The 20,684-nt window shown below is 41.1% G+C and overlaps 1 protein-coding gene across 14 annotated transcripts in view; it reads right to left on the bottom strand.

Annotated features, from left to right (window-relative positions):
* Window positions 1–20,684, bottom strand: part of nrxn1a (neurexin 1a) — a 98,424-nt gene that overhangs the window by 43,533 nt on the left and 34,207 nt on the right. For 8 of the 14 annotated variants that reach the window (XM_041815746.1, XM_041815747.1, XM_041815742.1 and 5 more), the window contains 8 exons: window positions 13,793–14,094; window positions 12,780–12,803; window positions 10,824–10,985; window positions 6,862–6,933; window positions 6,337–6,561; window positions 4,209–4,356; window positions 3,303–3,433; window positions 1,044–1,296 (listed from right to left, as the gene is read on the bottom strand). In XM_041815746.1, the coding sequence (XP_041671680.1) occupies window positions 1,044–1,296; window positions 3,303–3,433; window positions 4,209–4,356; window positions 6,337–6,561; window positions 6,862–6,933; window positions 10,824–10,985; window positions 12,780–12,803; window positions 13,793–14,094 (1,317 nt within the window). The remainder of the gene's footprint in view (window positions 1–1,043; window positions 1,297–3,302; window positions 3,434–4,208; window positions 4,357–6,336; window positions 6,562–6,861; window positions 6,934–10,823; window positions 10,986–12,779; window positions 12,804–13,792; window positions 14,095–20,684) is intronic. The other 6 variants (XM_041815749.1, XM_041815750.1, XM_041815745.1 and 3 more) reach the window with 1 other exon arrangement.

Below are 20,684 nucleotides of genomic sequence, written 5' to 3' on the forward strand. Positions count from 1 at the left end.
TCAACAGGCCTGTATCAGTCCCTCTGCCAATCTTTTTACCTACTTTCCATTTCGCTCTCTCGGCCTGAATTCATAGCTTTTTTTTCCTCATAACTCTCCTCCTCTCTCTCTCTCTCTCTCTGTCAGATTTTCTGCTCCCATCTCCCATTCCTCCTCATCTCCTCACCTGCTGTCATACGGCGGTTCCAGCCTGGTGGTTCCACCCCTCCTCTGTCACAGCTTCTGCTCCCTTGCTTTCTGCACATTTCCTCCCCCATCGATTCCCGGCCTCTACATCCAGAGCAGTCCAATAGTCCTGTCTGCAGCTCCGCTTCCTCCCACCGCTTCTCTTTCACCTTCGTTTGATCCTCTCTTTTGCCTACCTCCATCTTAACACTCAAACTCTCAGGCTCAACATTTGTGTTTTTGAATTAAAATAGATGCGCCCAGAGATAGAAAAGCTGCACTATTATTGTATCTTGTTGTTAAGCAAGTTATTTCATTTTAACTTGCTTTTATATACCAGCCTGTCTTCCTATTCTCTTGTCCCTAATTTGTATTCAGTTTTTATTCTAAATACACTTTTATTCGCTATAAATCTTTATGATTGTATCTTTTTACTGATGTTAGATGAAGTGCTGCAAACTGATCTTATTGGCCAGGAAAAAAAGCACATCTTAAAGGTATAATGGATAAGATTTTATTGCCTAATATAACTGATGATGATAATATATTTTCATGAGTTGTTTCTGACTTTAAAACCAAAGACTCTCCACTCCATACCATCTGTCTCCTGTCACTCATCCCTTTGGCAAAACTCAATGTTCTGAAGCCAAAAAGAAAATGACAAAGCTGTCAGAGTGACTGTTTTCTGCATCATGACATATTATTATTTTTTCAGAAAAAGTGCCTGTTTAGTGGCTGTAATTAGCCAGCTTCCTAATCTCTATTGTGACAATATGAATCTAGCATCACAGCAAATTACTAAGCAGCCTGTCAAAAGTCCACTTGAGGTGTTATCGTCCTCATTTTTTCCCTTCAACCTCCCACCACGTGTTTCTCACCTCTCTCACAGGAGCGTCCCAGGTATCCCGTCCCGGAGCAGTCGCACACATAGCGGTTCCAGCCCTCCCTGCAGATGCCGGTGTGCTGGCAGGGGTTCGACAGGCACTGTTTGGGAGGCTCTCTGGAGCATGAAGGCTTCACTCCCACTGCCCGCTGAGCCTCAGCCAGCCGCCGGATGTCTTTGCTCTGCCCGTCCACAAACAGGTCTCTGATGCAGCCCACGTAACCATAGTTCAGCAGAGCCGTCCACACCTGAGGAGGAGGTCACCTGTGTTAAATGGTTTCACTGGCAGGAATTTAACCACATTTTGTGGTGCATTTAGGCCAGAATCAAATCATGTTTGTTCACAGCTGGAACTGGCAACTACAGTGTATTCAGTAAGGATTCAGACCACATTCACATTTTATGTTTTTCTTACATTGCAGCTTGATGCTACAATTGAAAAAAAATCACAATAATCTACACTCAGTACCCCATCATGACAAAGCGAAAACAGAATTTAAATATTTTGCAAATTAATGAAAAATAAAAAACTGTAATATCACATTGACATAAGTAATTAGACCCTTTGCAAAAACACTTAAAACTAAGCTCAGGTTCCTCCCACTTGAAGTTTGCAAAAAACTCCATGTGACAGCCAAGCAGACTTTCTTGTGTCTGCCATCAGCCCAAATTAGTGGAGGACTACAGTGATGATTGTCCTTCTGGAACTTTGTTTCATCTCCACACAGGATCTCTGGAGCTCAGTCAGAGTGACTGGTCACCTGTCTTACTCAGGCCTTTCTCCCCCTCAGTGCTCAGTTTGGCCAGGTGAACAGCTCTTGGAAGGGTCCTGGTTGTGCCAATTTTTTTCCAGTTGAGAATTATGGAGGCTGCTGTGCTCTCAGGAACCATCAATGCAGAAGAATTTATTTATTAGCCCAGATCTGTGCTTTGCAACAATTCTGTCTCTGAGCTCTGTAGGGAATTCCTTTGACCTCATGGCTTGGTTTTGGCTCTGATATGCTTTGTCAGCTGAGAGGCCTTCTATAGAGAGGTGTGTACCTTTCTAAATCATGTTTAATCAATTTAACTGACCGCAGGTGGACTCCAATCAAGGTGTAGAAACATCTCAGCGAAGACTGAGAGAAATGGAGGGCACTTGAGCTAAATTTCAAGTGTTGCTACAATGGGTCTGAATACTAATATAAAAGTGATATTTCAGGGTTTTTTTTAATAAATTTGCAAAAATTTCTAAAATTCTGTTTTCACTTTGTCATAATGGGGAACTGAGTGTAGTCCATTTTTTCCACTGTAACATCAGGCTGCAATGTAAGAAAAATGTAATAAGTGAAGGGGGTCTGAATACTTTCGAAATGCACTGTATATTATTAAAAACACATCTGTGTCTTATTTTGAAATTTAAAAGATTTAAAAGAAAAGGACAAGAACAACTCGAGGACAACTTCTGGCTTTTTAAGTTTCTTCAAATATCAGAACTGTTTTCTAACAGCAAAATGTAAGAAAACAAATAAAAACAGCAAGGCTCGTCTGTTCTCTCAGGCTAAATACGGTGAGTGTCGCACACACTGTTTCTAAAAGAATCTAATCTAATCTAATCTTAAAAATCTATGACTGCAACCTGTCATTTTAGATCAGTTAATCATTTATTTGTTTTATCTAAAATTAATAGTATTTCCCTTTCTTTTAACAGAGGAAAACTACAAAAAAAGACATAATCCAATCTCTTTTAAGTCCCACAAACTGTCCAAGCCAAGAAGTAGTAGTCCTTACTTCAACATAAAAAAAGACACAGAATAGAAGCTTATCTACACCACATATTAGAATAAATGCTTAAAAACTAATCTTGATGATCAGCTGAGACAGTTTCCAGGTAGATAATCTGATGTAGTGTAATTTGATTTGGGAAGATGTGATTTGATGTTTCATAGACAGATACAATTAATGTAATAAGGAGGATAAGAGATACTCAATACTGACAGTATATGAAGCATGGCTGCAACTAATTCATTATTGAGTAATATGGCAATTATAAAACCATTGAAGATGATGAAAAATGCTGCTTTCAAGGTGACTCTGATTCATTTTTTCCCCTTAACATACCAAAACAGTGGAACACTCAATCAGCTATATATTGAACCATATAGGAAGCTGGAACCTTCTACTATTTAACAGATATCTTTGACAAATGACCTTAAAGGTAAATTGATTATCTCTAATATCAACATTAGCAAGGTCACACTATTGACATACACACCTCTGTGGGGAAGATGAGACCAGCTCTGTCTTCAGGAAGCCCTCCGAGGTACAACGTGTCATCCAGGTCCAGGATCTCACTATCACCCGGAGCCGTGTATGCTGTTCTTACACTGTTCACCGAGATGGTTCCTGGATTAAACGCCAGACATCAAAACAACTTCAGTAATAGGTGCGACCTTCAATGTGCACATCCTCATTACAGTTATGACTATCATTATCATCTCTGTCATTGTCATCCTTCACATGCTTTTTAGTCCTCAGCATCAGCCTCCTCTGCTATAAGCACAACTTTAAAAAGACAAGAGAGCAACAGTCATCTGTGAGCATGATCGATTATAATCATTTATTCTTATGCCTTTTAATGTGACATGTGAGATCAGTCACATCTAACTACATCTACACTTGTGGGAGTTAGAAATGTTTTTGCTGTTTAAGATGCAGAATTTGTGTTGAAAAGGGACAGGATATAATTACAGAAAAGAAGGCCGTATGGATAAAAAGACAACAAAAGGCACAGTGTGAGTGCTGCATTTTTCCACCCACAGTAAGCACGGGTTTAATGGGAAATGTTGCTTTAACTACAGGATGATAAAGAGGCAACCAACTGCTATAATAGTACTCTGAGAGCTGATAATTATACCAACACATTTCAATATATTTCATAGTGTGATGGTGTATTAACTCTGTATAAAATTATCTATAGAGAACCCTTAAAACCAGATTCAATATCCATAGTCTGAATGAAATACAGACAGCAGGCAGAGGGCAGCCCATTGGCCTTGCTTCCCTGGTGCTCACTATAAAATGTTGAAGTACGATCTCACCCACTCAATACACTCCACTTCCTCCTTATCAACCTCAGTGGTCAAGGTTAGCATCAGTGTGGAGAGAGCGGAAAGAGTACCTGAGCGCCCGTCCCTCTGGAAGTCCACATGATACCATTCGCCGTCGTTGACCTTCCTGTCAATGGCCTTGGTCTTGGTGGTTCCCGAGCCCATGTCCAGCAGCAAGTACAGGTGTCCGTCGAGCATTTCAATGGCGAAAAAATCCACCTGTAAATCACACAGACAACATCAATAGATGCTGAAAAGCAGGGTCCTTCATGACAAGAAATGAATATGTTAATAAGAGCTGCGAGTTCATCTAAGGTAACTAGGCTAAGGCATTTTTATCCGGATTGCTGTGCAGTGCTTATCTCTGTCAGTAGAGACGACTGTGAGTCAAATTATGGAAATTATTATAGAATGATTTGAATGCATGAATGAATAAATTTGAGTTAAAGAAAATAGATAAAGAAAGATTTTTTAGGCTTTCTGAAACAGTCAGGCAGTGTGTTTTAATTAATAGAAAAGTTTAGTAAAATCCTTAATTTCCCTTTTGTTTTTCCTGCAATAATGGTAACTGTATTCTGACAGAGTAAGGAGTAGAAAAAAACAAGATTTTTTCATTCATGCTACTTCAATCCTCTGAGCCCTGATCTATATATTAACCATTTAGTCTTGCCAGGACTTATTGTCTTATAAACTTGTAAATCATCAACCCTGGGGTGCACAGTCAAGCTCTGGCCATCCCTTTTTCAGGACAACTTGGGCTTTAAGAATATGTGTGCTGCAGAAATGTCACGAGTTTTTATAAAGTCATGGGACTGATAAAGACAAAAGGAAAAACTGTATAGAGATTAAAACTAAAATACCTTATGTGTGACACACAGTAAACAATAATGACTAAAAATGTTTTTGTAAATCGTGTTCTTCAATCTCTTTGGGACCAAAAAGTAAAAAAAAAAATAATTCTTTGAGAAAAAATATTCACATATTTACAAGAAAAGTCCTTGCGCCTCTTTGTGTTAGCTTTATTTAAGCCATTTTTCAAAACAGTTCCTGTCTGCAGAGACACAGAAGGCCACATCACAGCCTCTCTGTTATGAAATATTCATGACATCTTTAGTGTCAAAATATGCACAGTTTGACTAAAGTATAACGCAACAACGAAACACTCTTCCATTGGTCGTTACAGCCCGTCACAGTGCAATGTGGGATAAAAGATGAAGGATAGCATTAGAAAAGCTTCCATGAGGGCTACTAAGATGTACATAGTGTCATTATAACTGCAAAACTGAGAGGAAAAAAAGAGTAAGTGGCTACAATTTATGGTCCAGAAGTTATTTAACTCTTAGGGAACCTGTGTCTCTTCTTGTCATAAACAAAAATGATGGTCTAGGAGGGTCGAGGACACAGAATGGGTTAAAACTAGGGCTGATGTTTAATTGTGATTAACATCTAAATTTGTAAAGTTAATCTGTACTCAATCAAAATCTGTTTTTATCTCATCTTGTATTTTTGTCCTGTATTAAACTTAAACGTTATTGACAACCTGTTTGGATACAAACATGCTTTTATTTTGAAAGTGGGTAACAAACTTAAAGTAAATTAGATTATGACTGGGGATCAAGATCTTGGATTCAGGTGAACAGACTGCTCTAAAAGCAAATAATGGGTTTACTTTCAATAGCCAGTTTGATGCCACCAAAGTTCATCCTCAGATCAGCTTAATTTTTTGTCAGGTGTCATTTGTTCGGTCTTCTTTGTTTGGGTTTGTTGCTTTGTCTTCTGTTTGCTTCTTTTTAAAAGTGCTATACAAATAAAGTTATTATTATCATTATTATAAAGGCGCCTTAGACAAGTGGCTCCCAACCTGGGGGGGGGGGTGCACCGAAGTCCTCTATGAGGTTGCCAAAAATACACTGGCATATATTGACATAGACAATCGCAAAACTTAACCTTAATAGTTTTTACAAATGTCTTTTGGTATGATAAACAAAGGTAGACCTGTTTTCTTAAGACTCTGTCGTTAAACATATAAAACTTATGTTAATTTTTTACAGCATTCTATCACTTTTTAATTAGAGTGGGTCTTAGGAGGCTCGATTTTCTTAAATAAAAGTTTGGGAACCACTGCCTTAGACTCACAGTCTTGTTTGCTCTGCTATAACACAACAACGCATTTAAAAAACATGCATACTGTAATTTTACCTTTACTGTTGGAGGTGTTCTTGGGTCCTTGCGTTGCTGCTGTCTGGGTTTTCCATGGCTGAAAAGCATCAACCCGTTTGGCTCTGTGGTCCTGAAGTCGAACGAGATTGATCCTGCCTTCTTGGCTGTCCACTTGCTCAGCGCCACGAAAGACTCTGGGGTGTCAAATGTCACAGGGTCCAGCGTGGCCACACTCTCACACTTGAAGGACACCACCCCACTTACCTAGGTTGCAGCGAAAGGAAATGGGTTTTTAAACTAATGTCCAGTGAAAATTATGCACAAAATGCTTCCTTTGTAGTCTGGGAGTGAAATAAAGCCAGTTACTCCCAGCTGTGAACTGCCTAAAAGACAAAAGCTTTTGGCTACATCTCAAAAATATAATCCCATTTACTTAAAATTCCTACAGCATAAGCCTTGCAGAGCCTGACAGGAGGTTATGATACAAAACAATGCCTGTGCTCAGTGTGTAAGAGGATAATGTGTTGTCTGGCTCAAATTATACATGCCTTTTAAAGTGCATACCTTCATCTTTGGGTCCCCCTGTTTAGCCAGTCTAGACAGCTCCAATCGTACATCATTGTTTTTGTACACCACCTTCAAGGGACAGAATTGAAGGGAGAAGAAGGAAACATTAATTTACTACAAGATTGTACAAATGTTCACTTCTTCCTTTCCTGCTGGTCAAAAAATTAAAAAATGAAAAGAACAGCAACAAAATAAGATGCTTGATTAACCTTTACATAAGAAAAGACTGTTAAAGCGACAGGAGGGTAAAACACTTTAAAAATAAAACATTAGTCCTTTAACCTTTTTGTATTCAAGTGATGTGATATTTTTACATGAACGTGACAACCTTAAGAAGAGCAAGCCACTCTAGACTCATCTTTTTGATTACTCCTATTCTTCCCTGCCACTTGCATGATCGCTTTTACTCTGCCCTCTCTTCTGTTTCTCTCGTCCCTTCTCCCTGACACAGTACGTTCTCTGACTGAGCAGCGTTGAGTGTAAAGAGCGCGCCTGTGCTGAGCATTTTGATGTCGAGAGGGGCGAGCGCACACAGGCTCGGCTTTATTAATACAGACCTCTCTGTTTGACCTGTGAGCTACTCAGAAACACCATGAAACATTTCTCTTCTGTGTCGTGTGCTTTAGTGCTGGCACAATGAGGGTGATTATTGAATAAAAGTGCTGCAAGTGTGCAAAACGGGGTTAGTGTGTGGGAGTGTGTGGTGCTTGCGTCGCATCAAATGCACCAAATTGTTACAGCAGCGATCGTTCATGCGCGTGATTCACTGCATACATCTTAATTTGCTCACGCGGATTATCATATCATCGTATTAAATATGTAAATGTGCCAGCGGAGGGGTTCACGTTGACAGCGGCAGCCTCGTTTAAACACCATCAGTCTTAATGAAGCAACACAGAGCGCATTCACCACTGATACAGATAGCTCTCTGTTTGGCACATCATCTGTCGGCTTGTTTGGTTGTTTGTTTACGTCTCTGTGTGAGCCAGTGTGAATGAAAGTGGAGTCAGGAGTTTGAGGGTGTATCTGGGAGTTGCATATGTGTTGATTTTTCTTTGATTATTTTTGTCTGGGTGTGTTTTATTGGGTCTATTTTTGCATCAAACTCAAATATTCTGCAGCATACATCTGTGTATACGATCTTCGTTCATGTTTATGTGTATATGCCCGTGTATCACTGTTTTTATGTGTGTCATGTGAGTTACTTATTTATTTTTTGTTTTGCAGTGTTGTGGCCCATTTCAAGCACAGCGGATGGATGGAGCATCTCTGTGGCGTAGCTAATTAGCATGTTAGTGCTTAGTGCTGTATCTACTCCCTCAACGACACTCATCACTGATTCTCTCTGATGCTGTGGAGGGTGTGTGTGTCTGGGACTGTTTGTGTGAGTCTGCCAAATGGAAGCGTTTCTACGTGTGTGCGCTTTATGAAATAATGTGTGTGAAATGTGTGTGTGATGCGTGGCAGAAAGGGAAAAGAGGAAGAGAAAAAGGAAGAAAGAAAGTGATGGAAATAGAAGAGGATTTCTTGAAACCCATGTGTATACAGGAATCTGTGCCGCATGAGTGTATGAACTAAGCTATTATTATCAGTTGCATCATATTGTGAAAATATGCACATGGGGAGACAATATCTGTGGCTCATTCAGTCTAGATTCTGTCAAAGTCAATAAATCAAAGAAATTTCCGCTAAAACTGACAAAATTAGTCATTACAAATGAACATTTGTGCAGTGATGTATACCACCTTAACATAACTTTAAAGGCCTGTCAGCTATTAAATGTGAAATCGTAATTAATCTAAGGATTTCTGTTAAGTGCAATTAATCTCCTGTGTATGTCACATTTTGAAATTCTACTATTTTGCATTTTTAACTCATTTTGTTCCATTTTTCTGTACTGTCTTAAACTAAGGGTAACTGGCTTCCTGTTTGGATTAAGCTCTGCAAGAAAGTAAGGAATTTGTGAAGTTTTAAGAATATGATATGAATTTTACAGAAAAAGAAACTTGTGATGGATCAAAGTGGAAATAAGTAGCATTTAAAAAAGTAAATGTTTAACATTGCAGAAGACTTCGCCTTGTCTGATGAGCTGTCTGTGTGTGTGTGTGTGGGTTTTTTTTTTTCACCAGAATGAGACATTAAGCAGAGGTAGACTTTTTCTACATCAGTGTAGCTGCAGAGAGATGTTGCAGTTAATCAAAGTGTGCTCAAAGAGACTTTAAACCATCCAATTAATTGTGATTTAAAAATTAAAGTAATAATTATGCACCTTAATTAATTTGGATTAATACAATAATGCTGACCACTGTCTAAGGAAGTATTAAAGTGGATTAATGAATTATGTTTTTTTCTAATATTTTCTTCCAACAACAACAATACATATATATTAAGGCATGAAAATATTCACATTTTTAATCGCAATTAATCTCAGAATTTCTGTAGTTGGTTGCCATTAACCGCAATTTTAATTGCATTTTAAAATTCTGTTATTTTGCATTTTAAACGGTTCTTGTGTCATTTTGGATTCTCCCTCTTAAACCTAGGTTAACTGACTTCCTGTTTGAAAACAGACCTGCTTTAAGAGGTAGATTGAAGATTATCTCTAACATGAACTTAACCACAGAAAAAGAAAGTCACTATGGACTGAAAAGAAATAAGGGGACAAAAAAAAAAAAGATACATTTTGGTAATAAAAGATGCAGATAACCTTTGACTCCACTGAGCCTTGAGTTTTCTTTTTTTAAAAAGTAAAAATAAGACACTGAGAAGCAGTGGTGGACTAATTTTGCATCACTGTGGCTGCAGGGAGACACTAACGTGCCTTAACCAAAGTGTGGTGAAAGAGACAATGAAGCATGCAGATCTTGATTCATCTCAATTATCTGGATTAATCTTGACAGCACTAATATATATATAAATAAACCCATCCACTCCAAGGTATATATATATACCGTATATATACACATATGTATACATTTATGAACTCATGCATAAGGGTAAAAAAAAAGCCTCACATAAAGAAGAATAACAAATGTGAATGTGTCCCATAGAGACACAATTCTACCGTAGCAGAAAAGCCATATCAGGTTTCCAGTGTAAGGTAAAAATGTCCTTTTGAAATCTTAATAGGAAGGGATTTGTTCCATTTGATAGATATCCCAGACCTTGTGTGTCCATATGTCATAAGTGGGTGGGTCTGGTTTCATCCATCCTGTTATGCCCTTCAGGGCTGCTGTAAATAGTATGTTTAGCAAATATATTTTTTGGACCTCCCATTCAGAACCCAAGGTGTCACTCCCAGCAGTGCCACCCTGGGGTCCCCGGGAATGTCCAGTTGACAAACTTCTTTCAGTGCATCAAATATAGGGATGGAGATCGTTATCCTTAATGATCTGAGTAAATTAACCTCAATTCTGATTAAGTTTGGGAGCACTTTTCAGCATTTATCTGAACAGAAGAAGAAGAAAATTGTCCTGGAGCAGTTAAAGCAAGTGCATGTTACTCTTAGCATAGACAGATATTATTGTGTGCTAACAGGCGGAGTCTTTTTTTTCCCAAGCTGGAAGTTGAAGGTACCACATTTTGGTTTATTTGATGCATAGTGATTTGCTTTTAGCTCACGCTCCTCTTGCAAGAATTGATGTATGTTTTAAACCAGTGATATAAAGGATGTTAAGTTACAGAGCCTGTGAGACTCGATAGCAGTATTGACAAGCTAAAACATTATTGATTTTTGGGTATTTCAAAAATACAGAACAGGGTTTTTATGGACCTGGGTTTTGATCCCCATCCCCCAAATATTTTTGATGTTATATCTGGGGCCAAAAAGAATCTAATGATCATTTTTCATTTGAATTCCTTCAATGTGTTTGAGTTTATAACAAAATGTGCTTCAGTGCACACCTTATTTCTCAATTATGTTTCTTATTACACATGTGTGAGTAAAGCGTGTATCCCACCTCTTTGAGACAGCCCATGAAGTTATTGCTGACTGGAGAACCCGGCAGGTCAGCGGTGCTAGGGCTCCCTCCAACGTAAAAGAAGTCGTCAGAGCCCAGCATGGTGTAGTCCTCCTGGGTGTAGCCTGTGGTGGTCAGGATGCCGTCCACCGAGATGGTCACCTACACAACAAAGCACAGGGAAAGGACACGCTATATACTCACACCAAAGGCAGCGCTAAGCGCTAGCTAGGCGCTGACCAGCCAAATTAGCCCCCGTTGTTTTGGTCACCAATGTGTATGCATTGTGGTGGGGAGAAGGCCGGATTGGTTAGGGGATTTGGCATTTTTTGTCTTTGTTTTGGTGTAGCTGATCAATGTTGAGCGTGTAGTACGTATCAGAAGTGCTGGTATTCCTAATGTGGCTATACACTGCTGAAAGCTGCTTTCTCCCTCGGCTTTCTCTCATTAATACCCTCTTTATCCCTGATCTTTTACTCAAACTGGAATAAGACTATGTGTCCTGCCTGTTAACAGAAGTAAGTCTATTGTACAGAATGACAACTAGATCCTGTGTGTGATTAATAAAGATTCACAGATAGTGAAAAAGCTTTAGGGCCACCGCTGCTGAATTGTGACTGCACTACCAGACTTCAAAGTCTGATCCTCCTGCCTCTGCACTGTACTGACTACAAAAACCAACACGACTTCTGCATTAAGACTAGCATTGTCTTCTGTGTGCACTTGTTCAACTTTTACATAAAAGTTCTCTTCCTTGTGTCTCTGCCAGAGTCTTTTAGCTGCTTTATCTTTGAAATAGAAGGTGACAACAAAACTAACAACAACTTTCCCTAATGCTCTACCTCAGGTGGCTCTGACGCTGGTGTTCTTCTAATTTAAACAGCCCATTCTGCTGTATAATAGCCCATATGGGGGCTTTTAACTTGCACTGGTAGCAGACCCTGTCACACGTAATTCACAGTTAGTGGTATTTTATCACCCTGATATTCTACAGAACAATGCTGAGACTTCTGTACGTTCTCTCTCACTGGTGGTGTGCCGGGCAGACTCGCCCAGCCAGGCAGGTGTTAGTAAAGTCTCCGCAGGCTTCATCGTGCTTGCATTAGTACTATAAAGTTGTTAGTAGTTGTTAGTAGTTGTTGCATTGCTGGCAGCCACAGTCATGTTTCTGGTGTCAAGCCAAGCTCTGTTGGGTTACTGATGTTGGGGTTTATGATTGCAATGCTGTTAGTATTTGTGATGATGTTATGTTTCTGTGTTGTTAGGGTGATTTGTGATGATGGTGTTAGTTTGTTAGTATGTGGTCTGGGGGGGTTTGTTAGATCATTAAGTCTCAATGAGATGACACATGGACCAAGACACACACATTGAAATACACAATCGCACAGGTGTTAGATGGGTTACGGCTCATTCCACACATACACATAAATATATAAACATGCAGCCTGCTCCTCTGTCAGCATGCAACCACTGGCAAAGAGGACACAGTAGATAAAAGTATAAAAAGCAAGACAGGATGATTCAGAGGCACGATGGAGGACATGCAGTGGCAGAGTGGAGGACGAAAACTCAAAGAAGAAGAAAAAGAGGGAAAGGAAGGACCTCTCTATCCGTTTACAGGACCAGTCAGAGAGGGGGGAGGGTTTCTTAGTCACGCCATGCAGGAAAGGGAGGCTCGCTTTTTGCGTGCAGGTGAGGGATGAGCCAATCAGTACACGCCTACATGTCACAGAGAGATGGGTGAAAAAACAGTAGAGAAAGGGGGGATTTACAGAAAAAAGTGGTTGGCAAGGAGAGGTGGGACAGGGGCCTTTTAAGCGTAAAAGATTACCAACCGCATTTATCCTTTTATTGCTTTAGTTTTGATGTCTAGGGCTCAAAAGGAAATAGACACGGGGCAAACCCAAACTAAGAAACAATTAGAATGATATCTACCGAACAATGGAGTTTGTTTACCATAGCGTGTCCAATGCCTGAATGCTTTGTAGGAGAGGGGGAGAAAGGAAAGCAAAAAAACTGTGAACAGAACAACTTCGGGAAGAAAAAAAAGGAAAACTAGAAGGCCTCTGGTGAGGTTAGTAGGTTGGTTGGAGTGGTCTCGCTAGGAGAAGGGCACAGGTTAGGTTAGTAGAATGAATCATTCCATGGATGAAGGTTAGTTTCACTAGCAGGTTAGTAAAGTTAGTAGTCAAGTTAGTAGTACAAACAGGCAAACGGTAGAGGCAGGGCACAGGTGGGTTACAAGCACCTGAGTGCTAGTGACCTCCTTGATGTTCTCCGGTTCAGTCGCTCTAACGTTCACACACTCACACGCTCACGTACACACAATTAAAAGAGCACTCACCTAGAGCTGAAAGCAGAGCTGGTCTGGTGGTTAACCCACTGTAAACTAAGACCAAACCTCAGGTACTTTCTTCCTACCACAGCATCACTGCAGTTGGACAACAGACCACTGACCGTAGCTTCTACATTGATTAGTTTCCTGCTGCAGACTAAAGTCTTTTCTGCTGCAGTCTGAAACATCTGCAGCAGTCACTGTGGTTCACCAAAGTCAGGTTCACATATCAGCTATTCAACAAGGACCAACAATCATTCACACTTTCCTATCTCTCAAAAATTTAATTACTGAAGTCTGAAAAATGTTATGAATTAGTCAAAAATGCTTATTGCCTTCTTTATTCCAGATACCATAATGAAAACACTAAGCTAAAGTAGTAGAGAAAGGCAAATGTTTAGCATTTTTTGTTAAACGTTTAACTACATAGCCTAACTTGTTATATGTACTGTCCAAAATGTATCTTTAACTTCAATCCAGGCATGCTTTACTCAATTTATAATTCTACCTCTTGCTGTCTTTAAACCCTTCCTATGACCTCTCAAATCTGTCTTTATCAAAATCCTAAGAGGCTTTACATCTCCTCTCTTGTCCGCTTGGTCGTTCACTCCTTGACCCCCTGTTGTCTGGTTACCTGTCTCAGGTTGCGGGTGACCTTGACGTCGTGCCAGGCGTTGTCGTTGAACTTGCCGTTCACCGGCTCCACCAGGGCTTCGAAGGCCCCAGAGCCCAGGTTGATGACGAGCGACACGGCACCGTTCTTCAGTGCCAGGTTGACGTAGTCGGCTGACTTGCCAGTGTGCAGCATGAGGCCGTTACGCTGCAGCGTCTTGAAGGAGAGCGTGATTTCATCGCTGCTGGACTGGATGGGGTTGGGGGACAGATCGTAGCAGAAGTACTCCGAGCCCTTGAAGGTGGCAACGTACTCCTCTCGAGCTGAGATGAAAAAGGAAGAGGAGGAAAGAGGAGGGAGAACAAAGAAGTTTGGTGTCATTTTTCTCTTGTTTAACACAATCATAATGATTAGTACAATTTCCAAGCTATGTTGCAGCTTCCCACACTGCTCTTCACAATATGCTCAAAGATGATAAAATGGTGGGTGTTCATCAGAGCCAGGCGAGTAAAACAAAGCTCTGCTGGGCCCGGTTAAATTTGATTCGGATGTGCAGCACAAAACATATTGTTTAAGATGCTGCAAATGTTGTTACTGTCAAGCAAAGCCTCACCGACGCCAGCACTGGGAAGAAACATTTCCTTCCATACCTCTAATCGTACCATGAAGTGGTGTGTAAACAAGCTTTGATCACTCATGTGGGTTGCAGATTAAACAGTGTGGAAGCAAGAGAGAGAGAGACAGTCGTGAGTCTGTAGCTTTCCAAACTGGTTATGAAACCTGCCATCCTCTCTTTTGAGAGAACAGCTGTGCTGGCAGTCTGAAGTGATGTGGTCTTGTTTGACAACATGGCTCATTTCGTGATGTTCGTCCAATGCCAGAGTAAGTGTTTGTGTGAGTTTGTCTGTGCAAGAAGAGTACAGGTTAGAAAAGGTTTGGAGGAAGGACGATGATGGAGATGGAGAGCAGCAGCTTGTAAACATCATGGCAGCAAAAGCAGGCAGAATCAGCCAATTAGAATTCAGAATAACCGGCACACAGCCAATGGCGACTTACCTTGCGCACCCTCAGTGACCCCCAAGGACACTAGACCAAGGTTTTGCAATCCATCATCCTTAAGCTCACACTCTTATCTACTCTACTCTTACAGAGGTGCACAGCCGCATACGCAAGCCAGCGCTGGAACAAATACGCACACCTACACGCACATCTGTGTGCAAAAAACGATCATAGTATTGCACTGGCAAGCAGGGGTGACATTATCTGTCTCCTTCGCACCCATCCCCCCAAAGCATCACCCTTCCTCCGCATCCACTCTCCACACCACCATCCCTCCACCTCTAACGCCTCCCCTCCAAGCTTCACGCCACCATTTCTCTCCCTTCTCATCTCATTGGCCTCCTTTTCTTTTGCCCTGTGGAGCCTCTGGCACAACCAGCAACTTGTAGTTCACGATAATGAGGAGAACAGAGGGGGAATTTAACACGCACTGGGTCAGGCTGGAGCAACACAGACAGTTGGTGAGGAACCGCTGGAGAGGATGGAGAGAGGAAGGGAGGGATGGTGGATGATTGCCACATAATGAATAGACTGAAGTGTAATAGCTTATTAAGGTAGTGAGAAGCAGGGAGAAGAGTGTTGAAATGGAGTTGGCCGCACTTGAGTGAATATAACACAGAGAATAATGAGAAGTGAGAATATATCACAATTCAAATAACAATTGTGGCAAATTGTCTTTCTTTGTGTCTGCTGCATGAAAAAAAAGTGTGAATGCCAATATAAGAGTGAGAAACAACAAGTTGTTTGCCAGCATGCGTGCAAGCTCCCTCAAGTGTGTTCCTTCTCTCCCAGCATGTTAATTAAGAGTGTGTGTGTGCATGTTTGCGTTCAAGAAATGTGTATATGTACATGGACGAGTAGTATATGCTTTTTATGTGTGCATGAAATGTGTGTGGGGGTGTGGGTGGGTGCTGGTCTCTGTAAATATTGGTGTATTGCTGTCAGAAAAGCTATTACCAACTCAGGGCCTCGGGCTAGTCTTTACTGAGAGGAGCGAGAGCGAGGAGGAGGGAGGGAGACGCACAAAAAAAGGACACACAAGAACAGAAAAGGAAAGAAAGAACAGCTGTAAACGCTAACACAATCACACTGACACAGAAGCAGACATGCAGACAAATGTAGATGAGGTGCAAGCGGAGGGAGGGAGAAGCAGACAGGGGGGGCAAGTCGCTCACAATGAGAACACACGCAGCCGTTCAGCAGTGTTGTAGCTGTAATTTACAGAGGTGCCATTAGGTTTCAGTGTGCTGCTCCGCCATTCAGTTACTAATTTACAGACATGTCATTAGAGCAGACAGGAGCACATAAAGCATCTCTGCATCGATCTGGGAGCCCTGGCCGCAACAACAACAGACGTATACGCACACAAATCAGGCAGGAAAATGCATATTGGGTGACACAAACACAATGAAGGACACGTGTCCTGCATGCCTGTATTCAGCGAACACGCAAACACCTATAAAACACACACAATGGGAGGGACGCGCACACTCTCAAGTGGGCAGGTTGGAGTGGATCTGTTGTAGCTCAGATTAATGGAGTGAGTCAGTATTAGCTCAGAGTAAACAGTGAGACAGACACTGACATACACACCACATGTCACACTTCATCCTGTGGAGAGCTCTGTCGATCAAAACGAGGGAGCAGGAGGAGGGATGGGTGAGGAGGAAAAAGGGGAAAATAAAAATGCAAGGAAAGAAGCTGGAACTCTTATGGTGTCTCTCGCATGGCTTATAATTCTCTTTCTTTAATTCTGTTATCTTTACTGCTGGTTTATTTGGGGGATCTTGTGTAGTCGAGACTCTCATTGCTCTCGGGATTGACCGTGTAACAGCTTGTCCAAACAGCATGCAACGCAAGCGAGCGTCACTGACAAAATCAGCTTGATATCCTTGTTTCCTATTACTGTGTCTTTACAGCCTAAGAGTGATGCAGTGCAATGCAACATGCCTTTTTTGCCCCAGTCTTCAGGTTTCTATCTTCCTTCTGGTTGCTTGCACAAACATGAACAAGGAATAAGGAATGAGGGAGCTCAACAAGGAAAATGTTCTTGATATTCTTCTATTATTTGCTTTTTATCAATCAACAGAGCGTAGCAGTTAGCTTAACAAAGTGGAGATAATGGTGCAATAATAATATCCATATCTGTGATAGAAATGTTCTGATAACACAGTGGCAAAACTTTTGTCTCACTCTTAATCCGATCAAAGCCTCATCAATTTAAGGCACTTTATGTCTGTTCCCACCTTTAAAATAAAAGCACTGGATGCTGCACTCCTAACAAGGGGAACTAAAATACACAGAGCAGAGAAGGTATTTGACCAGTGCAGTAGCTATGATGTGCAGCAATATCTGACACTTACGTGTTTTCAGGACACACAGTAAAAGAACCTGATGAAACTCAAATAGACATTAAATGCAGTTCATTCAGGAACACTTTCCACATATTCAGCTATTTTATTGCAAAATGGATAAACAGTCTCCCTTGGCGGCTCTGTTAAAAGATGCTCCTTGGGACAGATAGATATTCACGATAATGAGCATTGAATACAACAAAGTTAGTTCAAAAGCAATTAATCCATAGTAGCATGAATCTGAATACGACGGTGCAACAAGCTTTATCCTGTAAAGGAGGAGGCTGGGGTGGAGGAGGTTAAGCTTTGCCAGCAGCAGCATCAACAGCGTGGTGCATCACCATTGATGCAAGCAGGGATAAATGACGCGTAAGTCATATCTAAATACACCACTGTGTTGAGAGAAAGAGCTGTGATTGGCTGCGGGAACTGGGAGACAATAATCGGGATCTACGCCCAGCGGATCAAAGCTGGGTGTAGGACTACTGTGTCTTGCATGAACCAACGGCAAGCTTCATTAAGTAAATAATGGAAGTTTAATGAAGCTCTCCAAAGCTCTGTTATCTTATTTTCTATTTTTTATTTCTGGCTTTTATGCCTTTATTTAGACAGGACAGTGGATTTAGTCGGTAACTGGAAAGAGAGAAAGGACGGGATGACTTGCGGGACACCAGCTTTGAGGACAAGAGCCTCTGTACCAGAGATATACACTTATAACTTTAATTAATAACAGGATCACTTGATCCAGTCCGGGCTGTGTCATTTATGAGCATAAAGCAGACAGCATGCAGCGTTTATTTAAGGAAGTGAGAGGGGAAAAGTTCGCTCGTCGGGACTTAATGACCAGCAAACATCGTCTTTTATCTCCTCGGCTTTCTAGTCTGTCTGTAAGAGAAGCGTGAGGGAATTTTAAGGCTATTTTCTTGATGTTAAGGGTTTTAACCATGGGGGTGTCATGATGGTGGTTAGGATAGCAAGTCATGAGACATGTGAGCAGCTGTATGTTGTAAAAGGTCGTAAAGACCCCCTTGTGAGGAGATGACTATTGCATGTGGAGTTGTAAGAGTAAATAAATGGCAGAAGACAGATGTATGCTGGGGGATGACTGTTTGTGGAATGTTCTCCATGGGTATAAAAGTTGGAGTCTTGCGAATGACGGCAGAGAACACTTGGGACTTTCTCCGTGTTGCAACATGCAAATAAAGGACGACTTGATTCATACACCGTGTTATTCATTTTTGGAAAACTAATTTGCAATATTTCAAGACTGCTATAACAGAAGCCAACGCTAACGTGAACACTTTAAGGAGATTATAAAAGGAGATGATACCATGCAGACAGGTGAATTAAACTGACTGCAGGAGTTGATGCTGTGATGGATGGCAGAGCAGAGACACTCAGCAGCGCCACTTCAATACAAACGGCCTGCAACTTTGTGACGAGTTGAAGATGCGTTGTTTCTGAGCGTTACTGCGGTAAAAATATCAGAAAATATCCCACTCTGTGTCGCTTTGTGTGCTTCTCTGCCTGTAATTCCCAGCGCTGCATTGCTCCTCTGTCCCCAGCAGCACGTCTCTCTATATCAGTCAGCTGTGCACTACCGTTTCTGCCCGCTTGTCAGAGCTTGGGGAACGGGTGTGACTCACCGACCACTGTGATCTTGGTCTTTTTAGCCAAACAACTGACCAACTGTCAACTCTAAACTTTACTTTTCATTGCTTAATTATATGTTTTTGTTAGGTGATTTTTTTTTTTTTTTTTACAGGGTCTCTTCTAATTATTTCTGGTAGCTCCCAATGAGCTTTCACCAAACCCCCCCCCCCCCAAAAAAAAAAACCTTTTTTTAAACTTTGTTTTACAGCTTTTTTGTTGCTGTTGTTTTTGACGGTACATTTTATTCATATGATACATGGTGAGCTTCTGTGTACACAAACTTTATACCATCCCCTTGTAACTAAGTGCCCGGGCCACCTCTACCAAAAAAGTCCCCCCCACTTCTTCAACTGATACACCTGTAGGCCCGTTTGGTTACTTTAGCTAGCAGCAGGTCAGAGGGCTCTGCCTATTGGACAGAGAGGGCAACAAGAAAAGGATGGGGATTCAACTTTCACTGAGGCAAAAGTAAGTCAACTTTTTTTTACTTTCTGTTATGTGATCCACTCTGACTGACGCTGCTTCTACTAAGAGTCACTGTCTGATTTCATAGCTATAAAAGCTTTCCTATTGAGACTGACAAATCCTAGAAACAAACATGGAAAACAGAGGAGGAAGCTCTGAAAGTGCCTGCCTGGCCCGACTGTTTCTAAATTGTCTTGTATGTTGAGACAAGCTCAGTAATAGACCACACAGTGTGCTGCCTTCTTCAATTCAAAAGCAAAGGTGGATCAACTACCTATGATCTGCCATCTCCCACCGTTAATATTTAATAATAAATGCAGACCAACAGAAGTAAGGGATTTTCTTTAAACAGAATCAAAAGTGTTGTAACAATAAAATGCACTGGTTTCAACAATCCCTATAATTTAGAGCTACAAGAGCAGCATGCCACATGTCAATAAAAAAGGTACTAAGGCGACAGGTGAACAAAAGCCGTTTGGGGTCTGTAAATGTTTAGAGAAGTGTCTCTAAAAAAGCAAAAAGGATATGGTATGAGAAAAGGAGGCAGTCACAACTTCTTCAGGTAAGAGGCTCAACTAAAGTTCATTTCCTGGCATGGCGTCTGAGTCAAGTAAAGGATAGATGTCATTCAGAATCACTGTGTCAAAGACGAAAAGTCACCCTCGGTAGGAACGTGTGAGTATTGCTCATGACAGTGCAACACATGAAAGCTGCTCTGCTGAACTCAGATGAGTGTGAATAAATTGCATAGATTTCAACAAAGTACTTTGTGCCTTTCTTTTGGAGTAACAGGGAGTTACGTTGGAGTTGTGAAATGACACTTCAAATAAATGGGAGGAGAAACACTGATTTAAGTGTTTGTTTTTTAAACAATGACAACTGTTTTTACATGCTGGTCTTGCCATGTCATTAAAGCCCTAGCTACTGTTCTGAATTGGTACTTGAATCCAGTTGTTTCTGGGTCTTTTCTTACTCTCCTTTCCAAAAATGTCTCTAAAAGTCACATATTTTACCCTTTTAAGACAAGTTTATATTGGTCTCAGAGGTACTGGATTTTTATATGTCTAAAAAAACAATGTTTCAGCCCTGCTCAGAAAGAGCTCTTCCGTGTCTGTGGCTTTAGATGTTACTGACCTGTCTGACTCCACCCCTCTCAGGAAATGGATGTGGCTTCCCTGATCCTTCCTCAGCTGGCAGCTGAGAGGAAGATCAGGAGAGGAGGGTGGAACTTTCTTCCAAGGGAGGGCTATGGCTACAATTGGGAGGGCCAACTGGATCTGGGGGTGGTGCTAACTCCCCACATGACATCATGAGGGGAAATCTTAGAACGGATCATGGACAGGCCAGTGGCACATATTCTTACTAGAAGCATGTTGTGCCAC

Source organism: Cheilinus undulatus, linkage group 20 (assembly GCF_018320785.1).
Source record: "Cheilinus undulatus linkage group 20, ASM1832078v1, whole genome shotgun sequence".
NCBI lineage: Eukaryota > Metazoa > Chordata > Actinopteri > Labriformes > Labridae > Cheilinus > Cheilinus undulatus.